This window comes from Carlito syrichta, unplaced genomic scaffold (assembly GCF_000164805.1).
Source record: "Carlito syrichta isolate Samal-C Ts95f unplaced genomic scaffold, Tarsius_syrichta-2.0.1 Scaffold316389, whole genome shotgun sequence".
NCBI classification, from domain to species: Eukaryota; Metazoa; Chordata; class Mammalia; order Primates; family Tarsiidae; genus Carlito; species Carlito syrichta.
In genome coordinates, this window is record NW_007260485.1 from 1,405,553 (window position 1) to 1,426,570 (window position 21,018).

Sequence of the window (21,018 nt, forward strand, 5' to 3'; positions counted from 1 at the left end):
TTGTTTTTATTTACTTATTTGTTTATTTAGTTGAGAAAGCAGGATTTATTGAGAAGACAGAAAAGCTCCCAGAGTGGAAGGGGACCCAAGGTGGTTGCTCAGCTCTCATTTTATTACTTGGACATTAGAATTAAGCTTTTTATGACGATTGACATTTCCTGTATATTATCACCAAAGAGCTTGAGAAATTATCTCTGAAAAATTTGAAACTGAACAAAAACCAGACTTCACTTAGGAAAAATGACCTTTTCAGCTTTTGAGTAGCTCAAGGCTGTAAGATAATACTTTGCAGGAAAAAGCAACTCCAACTCATGACTTAGTTTCTAAATGATGTATGCATTTTGAACACTGATTTTCTAAAAGCTCAGTGTTATAAATTGAAACACTTATACCAAAAGTGATCATGGAAATACATTAAAATTTAAAGATATGCTTTAAAAAATATTTGTAAAGGATCTTACTTTTGTCTATTCTTCTCATTTTTTGAGTCAGTCTCACTTTGTCACCCAGGCTGGAGTGCAGTGGCACACAATCATGGCTCACCACAGCTTCGACCTTCTTGGCTTAGGTGATCCTCTGGCCTCAGCTTCTTGAGTAGCTGGGGCTACAGATGTGTGCCACCACACCCAGCTAATTTTTTTATAGAGAGAAGTTCTCGCTATGTTACCCATGCTAGTCTTAAACTTTTGGGTTCAATCCTCCCACCTCAGTCTTCCTAAGTATTGGAATTACAGATGTCAGCCACAATGCCTGGCCAGTTTTTTTGGTTTTGGGGGTTTTTTGAGTAGGAGTCTCACTCTGTCGCCCAGACTGGCTGTAGTGGCACACTCACGGGCACTGAAGCCCGTGGCTCAGCTGATCTAGCCTCCCAAATAGCTGGAACTATAGGTGTGTACCTCCACACCCAGAAAATATTTTGATTTATTGTAGTGACAGGGTCTCGTCAAGTTGCCCAAGATGGTCTCAAACCCCTGGGCTCAGGCAATCCTCTCCACTCCACCTCTCAAAGTGCTGGGTTTACATGCGCGAGCCACTGCTCCTGGCTCCCGATCATACTTTTAAATAAAGTATTAATACTGATGTTTTAAATAAAATGCAAATTCTCCTTTCTGGGGCTATTTTTGTTTGGACTGGAAGGTTGATGGAGGGTACATTGCTGGTTGTCTCTGTGGCTTCCATGTAACCCATTGTGTGGAAGTAATGCATTTGGGGTTATGAACCCCACTCCCAGCTCTAGGGGTAACCCTTAACTGGTCTTAACAGTCGCTATCTGTAATTCCAGAGGTGGGCTCATGACCCAAGATAGACCAATCAGAGTGAGGTCAGCAGCTTACAAGTATTTTGATGATGGTAAACAGCTCTTTTCTGTCACTGGGTGGTATGGTATAGAGTCAGTTTGGGGGAAACCAGGTCTAATCCAACCGTGCCTAAATCACATATGATTCTGTTAGTTGAGTCAACAAATTCTTTTTAAGTGGACTTGTTTGTTACTTCTAACCCAGGTATAATTACTGAAATATGAGACTTTTTCAAACTAAGTCCAATAAAGACTGAAAAGCTTTCTTTTCCTGGTAATTCTGTTGTAAGCACAGGTGTTTTCCATCCCACTAAGATATCTTAATTGATTAGGTCACCAATGCCAAATTAAATGTGGATAGCTGTATTCAAGTCTTGGTATAAAACTGCTCATGCTTTCATGGTGACTTAAATGACTCCTTATTTTCATGTCACATCGTAACCATTCAATCATGTCTGTCAGAGAAACCTCAACCAACTTGTCAGTGTTCCTAGAATGATTCGATATACTGTTGATATTGCTGGAGTCTGTGACAGTAAATAAAGATTTTGGTTGTTCTTTTATGGGCAGTCATGATTATTTTTTTAAAGGTCATAAAAATGGAGATCAGGCTGTCATCTGAAATTAGGGGTGCCTACTTTATTTAAAGGTATATAAAACAGGCAAAAATGTTAGTATCTCATCAATTGTCCAAGAAAGTATTTAGATACTAATGTTAACTGGATTTCTCATTTTAACAAAAGATTACCTCATTGCTAACTTTAATGGAAAAATTAGGTTTTGTTTTCCTTGACCTTTTGGCAGCACGTGAAATCACTGTTAAGTTCCTTTTCAAGGGTTTCTTGCTGCACACAGTGGCTCACACCTGGAATCCCAGCACTTTGGGAGGATTGCTTGAGGCCAGAAATTTCAGATTAGCCTGGACAACATAGTGAGAAGCTGTCTCCACTAATAATAATAATAATAATAATAATAATAATAACAATAAAATCGGCTGGGCATGGTGGCAATGCGCCTGTAGTCCCGGCTACTCAGGAGGCTGAGGCGGAAGGATCACCTGAGCCCAGAAGGTCAAGGTTGTGGTAAGTCTTGATAATGCCACTGCACTCCAGCCTGGATGACAGAGACCCAGACTCAAAAAAAAAGTCTGATGCCTCCATTCCTTGGGTCCTCTTCTCATTCTTTATTTTCCACAGGTCATCTCATACTCTCTCATTCAGCCTTCACTGCCACACCTCTAAACAGGATGCTCTTAGAAGAAAAAAATCGACAGTCTATTTTTGCTGTTTAAAACCCCACAATGCTATGAGGATAAACTCCAGAAGGCCCTGCAAGACCTACTCTCGTCCTATTTTTTTTTTTTTTTTTGAGTTGCAGTCTCACTCTGTCGCCCAGACTGGAGTGCAGTGGCCACTCCCAGCCACCACAACCTCGACCTGTTGGGCTCCAGCGATCCTTCCGCCTCAGCCTTCCGAGTAGCCAGGATTACAGGCACGTGCTACCATGCCTGGCTGATTTTTGTAGAGATGAGGTCTTGCCAAGTTGCCCAGGCAGGTCTCGAACCGGTGGGCTCAGGCAATCCACTCACCTCAGCCTCCCAAAGCGTGGGATTACAGGCTGAGCCACCGACCCCGGCTTTGTCCTGCTTCTTAAATCATCTCATCACTCCTCCAATTCCTACTCACTAATCTCGTATGTAACCACTTCTTATTTCCTTGAAGGTTCTAGGTTTTCGCTTTCTGCCTCTGACTTTCTGAACATTGCTGTACTCCCTCTTCTATTGCTCTTTTTCCGGCTAGTCCTCCTATCTTTCACATTTCAACTTGATTGTCAGGTCACTTCCTTCAGGAAGCCAACCTTGCTAACTTCTCTCTGGGATAAGAGTTCCTCCCAAGATTTCCCCAGCACACTTTATTTCTCCCCTCACAGCAATATTCTTTTTTTTTTTTTTTTTTTAAGTGAAAAAGTAGGATTTATTAAGAACAGAAAAGTTTCCACCGTGGGAGGGGACCCAAATGAGTTGCCCTATAGCAGTATTCTTAAGTTCTTGTTAACTTAGTTTGAGCCTCCATGGTAAGTTCTGTGAGGACAGTAGCCATGACCAGCCTGCTCAATGCATCTCCATTGAGCAACAGTGGGCCTAGTTCAGAAAGGCATGTGGTGAATATCTGAGTGACTAGATACCCTGTGCTAGGTAGGCTCCTACTCTAAAAAGTATTTGATTTTCAGGAAAATAATTTATGGTATCACTCAGTTAATGTTTCATAGGAATATGAGAAATGTACCTATTAAGTTATTAACATAATTAAAATGCTAAGTCAAATTATATTTACTTAGAGATTGTCAAAAAAAGGTAGTGGCAAATTGAAAAGTGACCTTCACTGTAAGCAAATAAAATGCTGAAATTATTTTAAATAATTTAGATAGGCAATACTCTTAAAAATAAAAATGTTCTGCCAGGCTTGGTGGCTCAGCCTGTAATCCCACGCCTTTGGGAGGCTGAGGTGAGTGGATTGCCTGAGCCTGCGGGTTCGAGACCAGCCTGGGCAGCGAGACCTCATCTCTACAATAAATCAAAAGATCAGCCAGGCGTGGTAGTGCATGCCTGTAATTCCGGCTACTTGGAAGGCTGAGGCGGAAGGATTGCCGGAGCCCAGCAGGTCGAGGCTGCGGTGGCCGGGAGCGGCCACTGCACTCCAGTCTGGGTGACAGAGTGAGACTCCAACTCAAAAAAAAAAAGTTCTAATAAATATATTTTTCTCTCATATTAAAGAACATTCAAGGACAATAAAAAAGATGCAACTCAGTCCACAAAAAAATGAAAGGACAATTTCATTTTAAAGAGCTTTATTACAGGATGTTAACATTCAGAGCACCTTACACTTTTAATCAGATTTTGGGTAACTCGTTTTAGAGTGTTACGTAAGTATTTTTCTCATACTGTCTTTCAAGCAGTACTACTCAGTGACTGTTTAAGAGATATTAATTTGATTAAACAGTTTATCCTTAATAACCTGAGACATCAGTCCATGGATAGCTTCTATGGTAGTTTTACAGCTGGAAAGAAAAAACATCACATAATGTCACAAATTGAAAACTGTTTCAAGATCAGTTTCCTGAATCCCCATCCATCCATGTACCCCTAAGGATTATTTAGTTTATTCATACTCCCTCAAACCACAACAATTTGAAATTTACCCTTGTGATTTTTAGTTTTCTACATGTCTTTTGACTATTTCATTACTTATTAGAACTTTTGTAATATTTGATACAACTGTTCCACTTTAGAAGATGATTAAAATTATACATAACCCATAATTATAGATTGATTCTCATATTAGACTTATTTATTATTTAGAATAATTTTAAAAGTAATTTTAAAGAATCTGATGATTTCTTTTTTCCCCTGAAATAGTCGCAAACATCTCCCAAACAATTAAAAGTCAAAGTTAGGTTAGTGAAAGGACTTAGATTTTAGAAATGATAAAAGTATAAAGCAAAAACAATGACAAAACCCTCACCAATATTCAGAAAAGATGCAATTCTTATAAAGCTACCCCCAAAAGGAAAATTGCCTACTTTTGTATTACTACTTTTCTCCTTCCTACTTTTCTCCTTATATAATTGAAGATATTCCCACAGTGAAGTTTTTGCTTCATTAAGAAATTTATATGTAAGTGTAGATAAAATGACAAATTAAAGACATAAAGATAGTTGAGCAAAGACACACAAAAACCAAGTACCAAAAATGAGACCTAATGCCAAAGAAAAATGGAATTTTTATCTAGGCCTCTAGCTCTATCTTCTAAAAACCCAGAGACAGGAATGAGGTAAGTCTAATCCAAGAACACTTCCACTGCCAGAATACACTTCACCTACCCTTCTCCCTTCTTTTCCCTATAAACGAAATCTGTTTTTAAAGAAATAGATACCAATATATCAGTTTATACAGAAGTCAATGCAGTTCTCCCTTACTTTGTGTCCCTAATTATCACGTTAAAATTTAAATCTTGTGAAATTAAATGTTATTTAGATAGTTGTCTTGACCCATATAGTCTATGCATTTTAAGGGCTACATAATTATTTCATAAGTTATCAAAGCATACATCCCATGTTTGTTTCCAATAAAATCTTTGGTAGTAAAATGTGTAGAATTACATCACGGTACAGAGAATAATTTCAGAGACACGATTTAAGAGATATACAATCATTTTTGTGAGTTCTTAGGAGTCAAAACTTTATGAAATATTGAAATCTGATAAATTTAAGAAATCCTAATTTCATCCCTCAGAAGATTAGGTTAAAATATGTTAGGATATCCTTTTGTAAAAGTTTTTACTATTTTTTAAAAAGATCCAGTGATGGGCAGGTTTTGTTACATTTCTTTTTTTAAAATTTTTTTTAATTTTAAAGATGTCGGTACACTTCAGGATTAGGTATACAAGTAATCATTGTACAGGTAAAGTTTGGTGTCCCTTTGGTTCTCACTTTGCCTGGTTTGAGATCAGGTACCCTTACTGATGCTGTGTTTCCCCCCTCGCGCACCCCGACAGTACCTCACTACTGCCAATCCTTACTTATAGTATTATGGTAAATGTTCAGGGTCTACTTATGAGTGATTTTTTGTTACATTTTCTAGCTTAATCTAGAAAAGGTGACTGGGAGTGTCCTATAACACTACCTAACTCTGATTTAATCCTCTAATGTTTTTACCTAATGGTCTCCTAAATTTTCAAAGTTAAAACCTGCATCTGACAACTTCTAAAGGTCCCAAGAAGTTAATATCAGGTAACATTCTAAGTTGTAATAACCAAATTGAAACATAAGGAATTTGAATCTTACCATTATTGCAAATTTTGAGGTAAAAAGAGTTATAGGCAGCAGCAATTTACAGATGTACTCTTACCTATCTCTTGTAGCTTTGGCAAGTTTGTCTTCTGACTTTCGGTCATGTGTTTCTAAACCCAACATGAAACTCCCTCGTCCCAGCTGGGCTTCTGACTGCTCTAACTTCTCAGACAAATCAAAGATCTGACCAGTGGTATAGTCAGCATTCTGTGGAGAAAATGACATTGTGTCACTATATAATACAAGTTTACCATTTACAAAAGTTATATATTTTTAGATAAATTAATTTTCTTCTACATAGAACACTTCATATACAAGCAATTCTACTAAAAATCTGAGTGGATAGTTAGTGAAGAAAGAAGGAAAGTTATACTTGCAAAAACTGCTTCCAAATTCAAGCAGTTCAAGTGTAAATTTTTCCTTTTATAAATTCAAAATTAAATTTGGAATTTTTTTGACTGTTTAAATCTAGTATTTATTATTATGAGAGACTGTGAAGTACACAGTCCAGGCTCTGGCTCGGCCGCAGATTAGTTGGGAAGCCTAGGTCATGCCTCCAGGTTCTCTTCTGAAAATAGAGAATTTCTACATTAGAGCTAATGTAAAAATTAAACAAAGTAATGTATATAAAAATTTTAGGACTGTCCCTTATACTTTATAAACACTTAATAATTGTTAGCTAATTTTGTTGTTGTTCTTGTTGAACATGCAAAATTAGTACTTGTGACAATATTTGTTAAAATAAAATTTGTTTTAGCTTTTCTGGTTATAAAATTAATAGTCATTACAAAAAATTTGGAAAATGTAGAATATAAAGAAATAAACACATTTATTAGCCCTCCATGTAGTTATATTTTATAGTATTGCTATATGTTCATAAGAACAGAAACATTTGGGAAATTGGAATACTATATGTACTTCTTCTATAGCATTACATACTTTTTAAAAAGAAAAAAATTAGTAGTTACATATGTGCGCTTAGGTGTAATATAGTTAAAAATATTTTTGTGAGATGTCATTTTTAGTTGTAATCTAAAATATAAAAATAACTTCACAAAATTATGATGTATTATATTTTTTCCCTAAATTTTTAATAGAATAGTATGAAGATAAGTTGGCAAAAATTAGTATGTTACTCTATTTGCTCAGTTTTCAAGGAAATACCAAACAATAAAGTTATTTGCTGCCATTACAGCTACTACAGAGAGTTTTAAAAAATGCTACCAGTTCTTCCAATGATTTTTACAAACTTCGACATTTTTAAAAGATGCAACTATATTCGTTTTGCTAGACCTAAATGGTTTAGGAAACCAATACATCTTCCTCCCATAGACTTAGAAAAAACTCTAAGGTTTATAGAGCACTTCAGAATTGGAAGACTTAGCTACTTTAGCTAACAATGTGGGCTACCAGAAAGTTACACTATCAAATGACAGTAAAATACATCCAATTACATTTCAATTGCAGAGAATGAATACAATGAACCAATTTCTTACAGTACAAAATAACTTTGATTACATGTTATAATCAACTTCCTTAGCTAGAGAGAGAAGTTGAGCATCTATCTACATATTTTTTTCTTCAAATGCTACAATGTACTCTACTTAAAACCACAAAAAAGGAGAAATAATTTAACCTGTTCTTGATTAATGTCTTCATCTATGCAGTGCTGGAACACAGGGACGGCCACAAGGCTGAGTAGGTAGATCCTCCTGCCTTTATACAAAGGTTAGACTTCTCTGGTCTTATAGTGTTTTCTCCACTAGCTTGTCATGGTGTTGTGCACCTGTAGTCCCAGCTGCTTGGGAGGCTGAGGCAGGAGGATCACTTGAGCCCAGGTGCTTGAGGCTGCAGTGAGCTATGATCATGCCGCTGCGCTCCAGCCTGGGCAACTGATCAAGGCTGTCTCTTAAAAAAAAAAAGTAAAACACTGTTCCTCAGTTCTAAATATAGAGAAGACTGTTCAATAAATATCCTAATATGTTGGATTTCAATGACATATCAGAAAATATTTAATGATTATAATTTATTCACAGCCTCTGTTGCTTTAAGGTAATGCTATTTCTTTTTTTTTTTTTTTTGAGTTGGAGTCTTATTCTGTCGCTCAGACTGGAGTACAGTGGCCGCTCCCGGCCACTGCAGCCTCGACCTGCTGGGCTCTGGCAATCCTTCCGCCTCAGCCTTCCAAGTAGCTGGAACTACAGGCACATGCTACCACGCCCGGCTAATTTTTTTGATTTATTGTAGAGATGAGGTCTTGCCAAGTTGCCCAGGTGGGTCTCGAACCCGCAGGCTCAGGCAATCCACTCACCTCAGCCTTCCAAGACGCAGGATTACAGGCTGAGCCACTGAGCCCAGCTAGTAATGCTATTTCAGTTTTTCTCTGGAGAGTTTTTCTTCCCTGTGCTCCTGAAGGAGCTTCCTTTACTCCAGCCCAGCAGTAAAGGGACTGCGCTGGCCCAGCCACTCATCAAGTTCATTTCCTTGATCCAAAGTAGGTCTAAGGATGGGCATGTGACCTAAGTAAGGCCAGTTGGATACAATTGGCTTTGCCTGGGAATATTTGCGTTTGTGTGTATGTATCTCGATTTTCTCTTTGAATATGAAACTGAAGGCTGGGGTGGGGGTGTCTAACGCTAAAGATGCCATCTTGCTTTCACATAAAGCCTGAAACGGAAAGATGAAATCCAAGCTGAAATAGAAAACCTGATACCTCATATTATTTGAATGCACATTTAGCTGTGCCTGAGGTAAGCTCCACTCTTAAACTCTGCAACTTACATGATGCCCTTTCTTATTTAGGCTAGTTTCATTAGGTATCCTGTTACTTGTAACCAGATTCCTAGCTGAGTCATCTGATACAACAAAAATCAATATTTGTACTTTTCTCTTCCAAAAGTCTTTTTAAGGCGGGACAGATCTCACCCTGACCTGGTCACTCTATTTGCCATTTAGGCTTGGTCTCTATGGGACATGACACAGACCTTAGGTTGGCCTAGCATTCTGATCCAGCTCTGGTGGTGCAGACTCCCAACCCAGTCCTGGTGTCTTGGCCAACTCAGGTACAGTCCTTCCATGAAACAAGGTTTCAGACATTATACAGCTTATGTAGCCTAGATGAAATTCAAATGCATTCCTTGTAACAGTACTTACAGTGAGCAAGCTAGAGGAACTCAGCGTATTCACCCAGTATTTATTCCACAAAAGTTCAAGCAATTTGCGATCCAAAGAAGATTTGAAATATGAGACTTCTAAAGCATAGTATCTATGAAATGAAAGCATAAATTTAGTAAGGGAAAAGTTATGGCCAAATTTAAGCAAATTACGTTTTACATTTACCTATTCATGTTTCAGTTTTTATTCCAAAGAACAATGCTAACCATGGTTTCCTTATACTTCAAGGGTTGTAATTTTAAGTCTTCTATTAAACTTCCTCGTCATATACCTTTTTTCTTCTCTACAGCCCAGAGCGCCCCGTGTTATTAACAACCAATCAGAACTTCTGAATGACATGTTTATTTGTGTTACTGAGTTTAAATTCCAGCCAACAGCACATACGTAATGGGCTATCTCTCTAGGATCAACTGTAACTTTTGTTAGCCTTTTAAAAATACTCAACACACGAATTTCCCATTCCTCCCTTTCTAATTCCCTAGTTAAGACCTAATGCTTTTTGGAAAAGCAAACTTTAATGTAGGTCCTTAAGGCACCTAAAATAATTGCTCCTACTTCCAAAGGTGCCTAATTTACCATCATGGTATAGCAAGGAAAATCTAGGTAAATGTGTGAAAAACATTAAAAAATATTTAATATCTCAGTAGGTTCTGTAAATCAATAGATATTTAAAAATATGAGACTTCTTTACCTTGAGGAACTTACCATTTATATGAGGAATGTGGTATACATCCACAAAAAAAGAAATATAATATATACTGACTAATACTAGGTGATGCCACAATGAATATATAAATCACCTACCAACTAAGGGTTAGAGATAATGAGTATTCTTAGTGCTGAGGAGCTCAAGTGGTCATCTGGAGCTAGAACTGCCTTAGAGGCCCCAGGGAAAAGACAGGATTTACGGTACCTCTTACATATGTCTATGGTGTGGATGTGCTGAGAGCAAGGAGAGCATTAAGTAGATAGCAGAGCATGAACACATAAAAAGGTAAGACATATAAGGGATAACAAGTAAATTGGTTTGGCTGGACAATTTGGCAAGGGCAGAAGAATTATATGTAAGGGAAAGCTAGAAAGCTGTGTTGGGGTCTAGTTGGTGGAGGATGTTACATAAAAGGCTAAGAAATTTAAATTTTATCCCCTAGGTACCTGGGACTCATAGAAGGTGTTTGAGCAGAGCAATGATACAGACAAAAGAGTATTTTAGAAAGCTGGCTGTGGCAGTACCATCAGAACGTGTTGGAGGAGAAAAACTGGAAGCAAGGAAATCACAAAGGAAGCCGTTGCGGCCATGCAGATGGGAAGACATAAAGGTTGGTAATGCACAAGATAAACCCACACAGGCACAACAACAAAATGCCTGTTGACTGAAGTTCAGCAGCAAAGACATTTTAAAAAGAAATGAAAGACATTAGGATTCAGCGAAGGTCCTTTCAGGATTAAGATACCTTTGTATGTCTGAAGACTGAAAGGAAGCAGCTGAGAAATGTGGGAGAACAGTATACTCTTAAGCATCTATTATGTCCTGAGTGCTTTACATGCATTCTGATTCAATCCTCCCTACATCTATATAAGAAGGGACAAACTCTATCCTATAGAAAAGGAAAGAGACTCAGAGAGAGGAAAGGCCTTGTTCAAAGTCCCATAGCTAGTAAGAGGCAAAGAAAAGATATAACAAGTTGTCTATTAGCAAAACCTCACAGTCTTTATTTTTACATAAAGAGCGTGGACGTTTAAGAGAGAATTTAGGGAGTGGTTAGAGGTGGGGAGGGGAGGCAGGGATGGGAGCAGGTACTCAAGTGAAATGGTCAGCTTCAGAAAGGAGGGCTAATACCCAAGGCATGAAGAAAAAAAGAGAATAGAGGATGAGTACAGCAAAAGAGATGTAAATTTATAAAAGATAAAAAATAAGGGAATTCAAACTTGAGTGTCTAAAATTGTGTTTTTTTTTCCTCTTCCAATTTTTATTTTGAAATTGTACGATAAAATTCAGGGTTAGGTATATAAATGTTCATTGTGCAGGTACCCTAAAATTGTGTTTTATGCTTTACAATTTATGGATCATCTTAATGCAGTTACTGTTTTAATTCCACAGGTTGATATAATTAATTCCCTCCCCCCAATACGTAGTGATCAGCTGCAAATCTCAGTAGCAAAATAAAAAAGAAGAAGAGTATTCAAAATTACTTGAGCTAAATTCTCATCTTCTGTATAGGAAGTCAACTGAAAGTCAAGAAGTAGCATTATTAACATGCTGTTTGGAGACATGCAGGTAAATACTTAAAGTAATAACTATAATAGTTTAAGTGACCCAAGGCGTGAGGGAAAAGGAAGGACACAATACTGTTGTTTTTCATAGGTTTCATAGGATTATTTGACCCTTTAAACAACATGTTTATAACACTAATAAAATACAAACTAATTTAAAAAATACTTTGTGTCCTACTTCCACTAAGGTTTTTAAAAATTAAAATGTTTAACGTACATTGGATTCTATGTTTAAAATGGACTTTTAGTGTGCATTATGATCTGGGATTTAAGGTTAAAAAAAAAAGAAAATCCATTATAAACTGTAAATAGCTCATCATCAAATAATTTAGGAAATGGATGTATTAACCAGCCTATGCAAAACCCCTACACAAAACCCTTGCTCTTTCATCTTGGTACCATGTTTCATTAAATATTTGCAATGAATACAAATCAAGTCATTTACTGTGTCCTAATAAAACGTTTACTCTTTTTAGACAGGTTTGGGGGGGAGGTATGCCTGTAGTCCCAGCTACTTGAGAGGTTGAAATGGGATGATTGCTTGAACCCAGGAGTTTGAGGCCAGCTTGGGCAACAACAGCAAAGTTTACTCTTTTCCTATTTATCAATTGATCCAAAGTAAAAGAGCATCTTTGACTATTCTGGTAATTCCAGGTTTAAAATTTTAGGCTCTAGCAATGTAGGCAGCTAGCAAACTAGCCACTCTTTGATAGGCTCATGTTTCAGAGTAGCAAATTCTTGCCAAAAGTAAGTTATTTAAGGAAGACAGAAGGATAAACCAGCAGGATAGAAAAATAGGGAAAGTAGGTCTGTTTGAATAGAGAAAACATAACCCGCCTGTTTTTTCTGTGAGTCTCAAAAGCTGCTGGTGGTGGTAAAAAAATGAGAGTAGAGAGTAGATATAAAAAAGAAAAAACTTTGATAGCACTACAACTCAACATAAATAAAAAAATTTGACTGTTATTCAAAGTATCACAGCAAAAGTGGTTTTAGATTTAGGAGCAATTCTCTCAAAAAAGAATACTTTAAATTCTTTTCAACAGGACAAATTATTAGCTCTAAACCTCTAACTGAAAAATAGAATTGTTTTTACAGCTGGGAATGGTGGTGTGTCTGCAGTTCCTGGGCAACACTGCAAGACCCTGTGTCAAAAAACAAACAAACCAAAAGGAAAAAAGAGAATTATTTTACAGAAGTATGTCAGGGATAATTAAAAACTACATACATTTAAAAACTCTATTTTAGAAAATCTGAAATTTTCTAAGTAGAAAAATAAGAGCAGGCTGGGCTCGGTGGCTCAGCCTGTAATCCCAGCACTTTGGGAGGCTGAGGCAAGTAGATTGCCTGAGCCCACGGGTTCGAGACCAAAAAAAAACCAAACAAACAAAAAAAAAAAAGCCAGGCGTGGTAGTGCATACCTGTAGCTCTGGCTACTAGGAAAGCTGAGGCAGAAAGATCACCAGAGCCCAGCAAGTCAACGCTGGGGTGGCCATGAGCATGCCACTGCACTCCAGCCTGGGTGACGGAGTGAGACTCCAACTCAAAAAAAGAAAGAAAGAAAAAAGAAAAATAAGAACATATTAGCACATGGGTAGCCAAAGTATTCCCTGAGGTTGGGAAAAGAGGTATAGAGAAAAGGGGACACTAGATAATCATTTATTCATTTAAACAACAATTTTTTTTGGTACCCACTTACAGCAATAAATAATTCTGTTCCCACGAAGTTCACATTCTCAAGGGGTTAAAAACAAGGAAGCAAAAACAAATCAGATGGTGAGAAGTGCTAAGAAGAAAAAGCAGGTAAAGGGGACACAGTGGGATAGGAAGATGTTCTTTTAGATATGGATGACCAATAAATATCTTCGTTAGTGTGACCCTTAAATAGATACTCAATGATTAAAGTAGTTGGTGAGCCATATATAAACAAGGAAGAATGTTCTAGGCAGAGGAAACAGCAAGTACAAAGGCTCTGAGGCATCAGCCTGCCTGGCACATCTGACAAGTCATGAAGAAGCTGATATGGCTGGATTGGGGAGAGCAAACATTCAGTGATAAGAGATTAGCTCAGAGGTTGTAGGGACCAGAACACACAAGATTGTGTGTAGCCCATGATAAGGACTACGAATCTTATTCCTGGTGAGATGGGAAATCATGCTGAAAAGGAGGAACGTGATCTGACTTACATCTTAACAGAATCAGTCTGGCTGAGAACAGACCTTTAAGGGTTGAAGGGTAGAAGCAAAAGGAATAGTTACAAGGCTAATGCTATGGTTGTCTCCAGAGGGCAATGGTTTGGGTGAAGGTGGTAGTAAGAGATGTGGCGAGATATATTTGGAAGGTGGAGAAACCCATCCCATTAGCTTCTTTTTTTTCTTTTCTTTTAAAAAAAATTTTAGACAGGGTCCCACAAGAGATCCTCCTGCTTGAGCCTCCCAAAGTGTTGGGACTATAGGTGTGAGCCACCATGCCTTTGACTTAACGTTAAAGCAAATTAAGATATAATTCACATGCCATAAAATTCACCATTAAAAAAATATATAATTCAGTGATTTTTAGTAAGGTTTGTTATAATAATATGGCTTGTTTAATCTTTAAAAGATTAGAAAGAATCTTTGCTAAGTGGAAAAATTGGATAATTTGAAGGCTGTAAATATGCTAGTGTTAGGCTGGCTCTGAACAACATCTCTCAATTATTAATTTTGTATAGGCCAAGGATCTTGTATATTGAGAAAATGTTTATGGTTGTGTAAAAGGCAAATAACATGCTAGAGTAAAATAATTACTAATAAGAAATTAGAACATTAGCCCAAAGCCATATATTTTTACAATTTTTTTAAAAAGGTAACATAAAATGCATTTTGTCTGAGTCTTTTTTCTCATCTGTAAAATTGGGGACTTGGACTGGATGATATCTAAAATTTCTTAAGATGATCCTGGCATGAGAAACGTTTTACAATTACTTACTGTTTGCAGTGCACACCGAAGTCTTCTATTTTATTAAGTGGGATAGTCTGGTACTCAGAAGGTCCTTCATCAGGAGGTTTGTAGCCCTACAAAAATAAAGAAAAAAAAAAAAAAAAAAAATATATATATATATATATATATACACAGAGAGAGAGAGAGAGAGAGAGAGAGAGAGAGAGAGAGAGAGAGAAACATGTTTTCTATGCTGCTTTCTATTCACGGGATAATTCTGGGAGGTAAATATTCAGCATAAACATTCTAATAAAACATTGCTTCTACCTTTATCTTACACCATTTGGTGGCTGATGGCTGGATATAGTGCATAGATTTATTTTTATTGTCCTTAGATGCTTTTGTCTAATATCTATTTCAGGTTGCAGGCTTCCTCCAGGGAAGGAAGTAGACTTATGTATTCAGCTTGATTTTTTTCTCTAGTACCTAATCAGAATGCTTTGGGCACATAGATACTTATTAATAAATGAAGACTGTTTTTCCAGTAAAATTAACAATATATAACATAAATGTATTATCTTTTGCTAGAGAAAATTTGTGGTAGCCCGACTGCTGTTTTGTAAATAGTAAATTGTTTTAACAAAACGATACCAATCATACCTTTAAAAAATAAGTCAAATATATGGAATTTTAAAAAATTATAAGGACTTGCATTTAAAAAATTACCATGCATGCCTGTAGTCCTGGTTACTCGGTAGGCTGAGACAGGAGGATTGCTTGAGCCCAGGAGACTGAGGCTGTAGTATGCTATAATTAAGCCTGTGAATAGTCACTGCACTCTAACTTGGGCAACATAGAGAGATCTTCTCTCTTAAAAAAAAAAATTACCTTTGGGTATGTCCTAAAGGCACCAAGATTCACTTTCCCTGCAGATATTGTTCTTGTTGGATCAATCTACAAGAAAGATATATTTAATATCTGATGATAGAAAATCATTATACGCCTTCTTTTATTTAAATGTTATAAGTCTAGAAACACATATACATATATACTATACACACACACTATAATTTAATGAACAAATAATAATAATAATAATAATAAAACAAACCAAAAAACCCATAGAAGTTCAATAAAATAGTTAATTTAGAGACTAGACTTAGTTATTATATCATGTAAGAATATTACTTGGAGATTAGCTCATCTTTTTAAGAAAGTTTTCTTTTTCCCTTTCAATAGATGAACAATTTCAGTCTCCCTCTTAGAAACCTCGATGGCATTTAAAATACTATGAGCATAACAAGAGTTATTCTAGCAATTCCTGCTGAACTCAATTAAGTCAATGCTGCCTGAACGCCTATGATGAGCTGGGCACTGAGACACAGATGCTATGAATACACTCATTTTATAGAGGAGGAGGGGAGTGAGATGCAGAGGTTAAGTAACTTAAAGTCCAGCTTCTAAGAGGTGGAATTCACATTCAAACCTAGGTAGACTGATACCAGAGCATTGCTCTTCACTAAACTGTTTTTATTTCTCAGTATACTTGCTCCAGTAAACCTTCATGAAGAACTTCATTAAAATTGGTTTTTAGCCAGGCTTGGTGGCTCAGCGTGTAATCCCGCGCCTTTGGGAGGCTGAGGTGAGTGGATTGCCTGAGCCCATGGGTTCGAGACCCGCCTAGGCAGGCAAGACCTCATCTCTACAATAAAATCAAAAAATTCGCCAGGTGTGGTAGCGCACGCCTGTAATTCCGGCTACTTGGAAGGCTGAGGCGAAAGGATCGCCGGAGCCCAGCAGGTCAAGGCTGCGGTGGCCGGGAGCGGCCACTGCACTCCAGTCTGGGCGACAGAGTGAGACTCCAACTCGAAAAAAAAAAAAAAAAAATTTGGTTTTAAAAACTCTTACCGGGCAACCCCCTCGGGTCCCCTCTCTCTGTGGGAACTTTTCTGTCCTCTTAATAAATCCTGCTTTCTAAACAAAACAAAGCAAAACAGCAACAACAACAAAAAACTCTTACCACCACTGCTACAAATGGTTCCTGGAACTGCTGATTGAGCATCTGAGTACTAACATCAATCCCAGAAAGCCAGCAGCCATAGCCAGGGTGGCTATGATACCAGCCGATCGCATTTTCAAGACGGCCAACCTAACAAACGAAGAGGGCAAAGGAGCTTAAGGTTCCTGTTTAATCTTAGAGATACTTGTTCTTTTGTCTGTTTATATAGCATTATAGCAAAGTAACAATATGCAGAATAATTCATAGCATATGCTGCTTTCAAGTTAACAAAAGTATTTTTGAACAGATAATACATGCACAAAGCACAATATTTTCAAGTACAAGAAAGGTAATCAGTCTCTTTCCCATCTCTTTCCTCTCAACTATCAGGTTTCTCGGCCCAGATGTTAACCCTACAGCCAACTGCTTACCCTTACAGAAATAAGAGTACAGAATACAGAATAAATAATACAGAATACATATTCTTTGCACATATGTAGATTAAAACATACACACAATTGCATACCACATAAAAGTGTTTTACACTCTGCTTTTTCACTCAGATTAACATGAGGTTTGCTCCATATAAGTAAATCTATTTTATATATAGCTACTTTTTTGTCTTTAAAGGCTGATTAGCAGTCCACTGATATATTTTTATTTAACTGGGTTTATACTCTGGAACGTTAAATTGTTTCTCCATTTTTTATTTTATTTATTTACTTTTCATTTTTTGTTTTTTGTAGTCAAGGTCTTGCTATGTTACCCAAGCTGATCTTGAACTCCTGGGCTCAAGTGATCCTCCCGCCTTAGGCTCCCAGAGTGCTGGGATTACAGACATGAGCCACTGTGCCCAGCCTCAGATTTTTTATTTTGAACACATAGTTAATAACAGGTATAAACTATATATATATAGACTATACTATACATCTTTTAGGCTTTTAATCTCATACATTTTACATATAAATTGTTAAATTTAAAATATAACATTTGATGTACAGAGGATAATTTTAAGTTTAGAAAATGAAAAGTCACCTTGAAATTCTAACTTGCAGTTATTAAACTTTAAGAAACAACATTTTTACCTGCTTGGCATTTTCTATGTATGCAGCCATGTATTCATATGCAGCAGCCTGAGCATTTACTCGGGTTTCAGTGCCCTCTACAGGCAAAGCAAAACTGTCCATAATGATCATGGTTTCTCCATCCACCTTTCCTAGCATCAAACCCATCACTTCCAAGTTGCCTCCTGATCTGGCGTGCATCACCATCTTCAGTAGAGCCAAGGCTGAGATTTTGCAGTACTTAAAGTAATGGTGACTACAAAATAAAATCATGGTGTGATTTAATTTCTTTTATAAAGTACAATTTCAAAAGACAGTTTTTGAAGATAATGAGTAACTATTAAAGGAATTTACAATAATGGGAGTGTAGACTATGGAAAGAAAAAGGATGTAGAAAATGACAGAGTTCCTGTAGGGTAGAAAATAAAGTCACAGACTTGTAAAGTATTCCCCCTTGGGGGAAGGGAAAAGTCTGAAATAGTTTTATAATACACTATTCAAATAAGGCAATTACACAGTCAGTTCAATAGATTTTTTATCCACTAATCTGGAACCACCAAATGTCAGATTCTGACTGCTTGAATGGTTGTGACTAACAGTTCACAGGCCTAACTTTCTGGCCTAATGGTTAATAATGTGGGTTCTGACATCCATCTTTGTAGATTTGAATCTTAGCTCTGCCACTCCATGGCTGTGGCATTAGGACAACCACCTAATATCTACGCTTCAGTTTCCTTATCTGTAAGTAGGAGGTATTTATAGTTGTTGTTAGAGTGAAATTAAGTAAGTGAAATAATGCATATAAGGTGTCTAGATTACTACCTGACACATACTAAAACCTTAATAAGTCCTAGTTGTTATTATTATTAACCTGTCTCTTAATAGTACTCTCAAAGAACAATGTGTTGCAGGGTGTGGCTTCCCTCTGTGAAATCAACCTCAAAATTAAAAAGTAGTCCTAATATCCCTAGCTCTCCTACTATCACTATTTCAGAGTTTGTCCTTGCTGCATGTGACTAAACTCTTGAATAAAATTATGTTTTGGTCTCAATGATGCAGCCCAAGACAGCTAGGATGAATATGATTAGAGCAACAATTAGACAGTGAGGCAGGCTAATAGTTTCCAAATACTTAACAGACTACATCAACCTAAGATGCACAGCATACTATGGAAGGAAGCAGACAGCCATGCAACCTAAGTGGTCAATGTCTCTAAGAAGCCTTTTTAGATGTCTGCCCACAGAAAGCATCCAAGTTCAATTCCTAAGTGTTGCCAAATTTCAACCACAAGCTGAAAAATGTGAAGTCTTGGTCTTAGAAATCAAGACACGAATTAAGATCTTAGTTTCTCCCTTTACTAAGGAAAAAAGACAATAGTTACGATTATGCTTCTATTATATATATAGACCCTTTTAATACACTATTTCATCTAATTTTTATGACATCACCAATAGGTGGGTCTTATTTGTTTTACAGATAAATGACGATAGATAAATTTCCTAAGGTCAATCAACTAGTTAGTGAGTTTGATACTGGATATGACTATAGATCATCTGAGTTAACTGCCTCCGTGTGATAAGTTACTTAATGTATTTGCTTGTTTTCTTATTTGCAAAAAAAAAAAAAGAAAAAAAAAGAAAAAGAAAATACACGACTGGGTTATCATAAAGACTAAATGACATGTAGAAATTCCTAGCTCAGTATTTGCCCATATTAAGTATTCAAAAACCACTGTAGAGTTTGAATACTGACAGTTAAAGCTAGCCTTGTAAAAAAACCGTTAGGCAGATGAAGTATGTTCTGTTCTTGATCACAGTTCTCCTTTCCATCTCTCCATTAGCTTTTGTGTTCTTTTTACTCCGTCCCAGACAAAACCTGCTCTCGGGAAAGGATACAGATTATGGGTAAAGATCTCTGGACTTGTCATCACTTCCAGGGTTAAATGGATCTTGCTTAAGGGAAGACTTAAACTTTATTTTTGTAATTTCTGGCTTATGGGAACTGATGAAGTAACATTTTAGAAACCGGGTAGAGCCTCAGTGAGACTGAAATAATTGCCAGCAATTAAAAAACTATTTACAGATCTCTAAAAGATGTCTCAGAGCCATTTTCAAGACTCTTGGGCTACTGACTCGATTTCTGAAAATAGCCGCAGTATCAGCTGAAGGTGTATGTCAACACTGGGTTGAAGGCAAAGCGTGTGGCAGTACGGATGTTGAGAGGTGACAACCTAAATCACCGCTTACAACAAGGAGGCAAACGGACTAAAGATGCAGAAAGGGGAGTTAAGGCTCCAGCGGAGGACTTAGGCTCTGCTTGGATAAAGGTAGACCAAAATCTCCACCGGGCATATTCTTCTCCCTCCCGGTCCGAAAAAAAGGCAAGCTCTTCACCCCTTTCAACTCCCACTCCCTCTGGGTCTCTCAAACTCCCACCACCTCTTCCCTCCCCTGCGTCTCGCCAGGGACCTCCTCACTCCTTAGTCCAGGGCTTCGCCGCCAGGATTTCTTGCTGCTGTTTCTTATCGTATTTGTAGATTTCATCGATACTCTGAGCTTCCTGCATGTTGTTGGCCAATTCCCAGGTTTTCTGGGCCATACCGCTCCCAGACGCCGCCATCGCCGAGGAATCGGAGAAGCCGTCACCCGCACAACCAAGACGCAGCTTCACCTCGCTAGGTTTCCCGGTGCGAGCTTCGGACCCTCCCCACCACGGGCGCAAACTCTTAACTAGACTCTCGGGGCGGCCATGACACCTAGGACCGGAGGTGAGGTCGGTCCAGACCATTCGGGGAAGACAGGGGCCCTTCGGGGACAGGACGATGTAAACCGCAGTTACAGGAATAATTACAAAGACGGGAATTTTCCTGTGGCTGAGGCGACAACATCTTGTTTCGGAAAATTATACGTGTCAATTAGGGCAAACGCAATGACCGGGCGTGGTAATGGTTTAGCCTTCCACACCGGAAAAGGGCAAGGAACGTTGTGCCAGAAACTGAAATGAGCTTCTCTGCGCGCATTGCGCAGGCTCGGCCTCCGCCATATTAAAGGCGGGTGGAACCTTAAGAATGAGAAGGGGGGCAAGCCCTGTCTTCGTGTGGGTATGGGTAGCTTGAATGAAATAAGTTTGTTGAAAGACTGTAAGATAGGGTTGTCTATGGAAAAACAGATGTACGTAGTTCCGGAAGCTGATGGAGAGGAAGATCAACGTGGCATCCTATTTTCCTTCACGGTGACTCACTGCACATGCGCGAAAGCCCGGACTGGTCTGGAACTTCGCTTTCAGCTGGGCGTGCTCTAGCCTTGCCGGGAGAGAGTGGACACTTGTCGATTGTTGCGGTCTTGTGTTTTGGCGTGTTTGTGAAAGTTGACATCTACATATGCATCCTATGCCACTGCTGTTCGGAACACAGCCGTTACTCAGTTTTTGGAATAGGTCAGGATTAA

The 21,018-nt window shown here is 37.9% G+C and overlaps 1 protein-coding gene across 2 annotated transcripts; it reads right to left on the minus strand.

Moving 5' to 3' along the window:
- Positions 1-4,127: 4,127 nt before the first annotated feature.
- Positions 4,128-20,525, minus strand: COPS5 (COP9 signalosome subunit 5). 2 transcript variants are annotated; one of them, XM_008074321.1, is made up of 8 exons: positions 20,049-20,525; positions 17,594-17,828; positions 16,530-16,658; positions 15,398-15,463; positions 14,558-14,643; positions 9,299-9,410; positions 6,204-6,352; positions 4,128-4,354 (listed from the first exon to the last, which is right to left on the minus strand). In XM_008074321.1, the coding sequence occupies exons 1-8, from the start codon at positions 20,357-20,359 to the stop codon at positions 4,270-4,272; spliced, it is 1,173 nt and encodes a 390-aa protein (XP_008072512.1). In that variant the 5' UTR covers positions 20,360-20,525; the 3' UTR covers positions 4,128-4,269. The 2 variants fall into 2 exon arrangements, with proteins under 2 accessions (XP_008072512.1, XP_021562810.1); XM_021707135.1 differs by having other exon boundaries at positions 16,533-16,658; positions 20,049-20,340.
- Between the last annotated feature and the right edge of the window lie 493 nt (positions 20,526-21,018).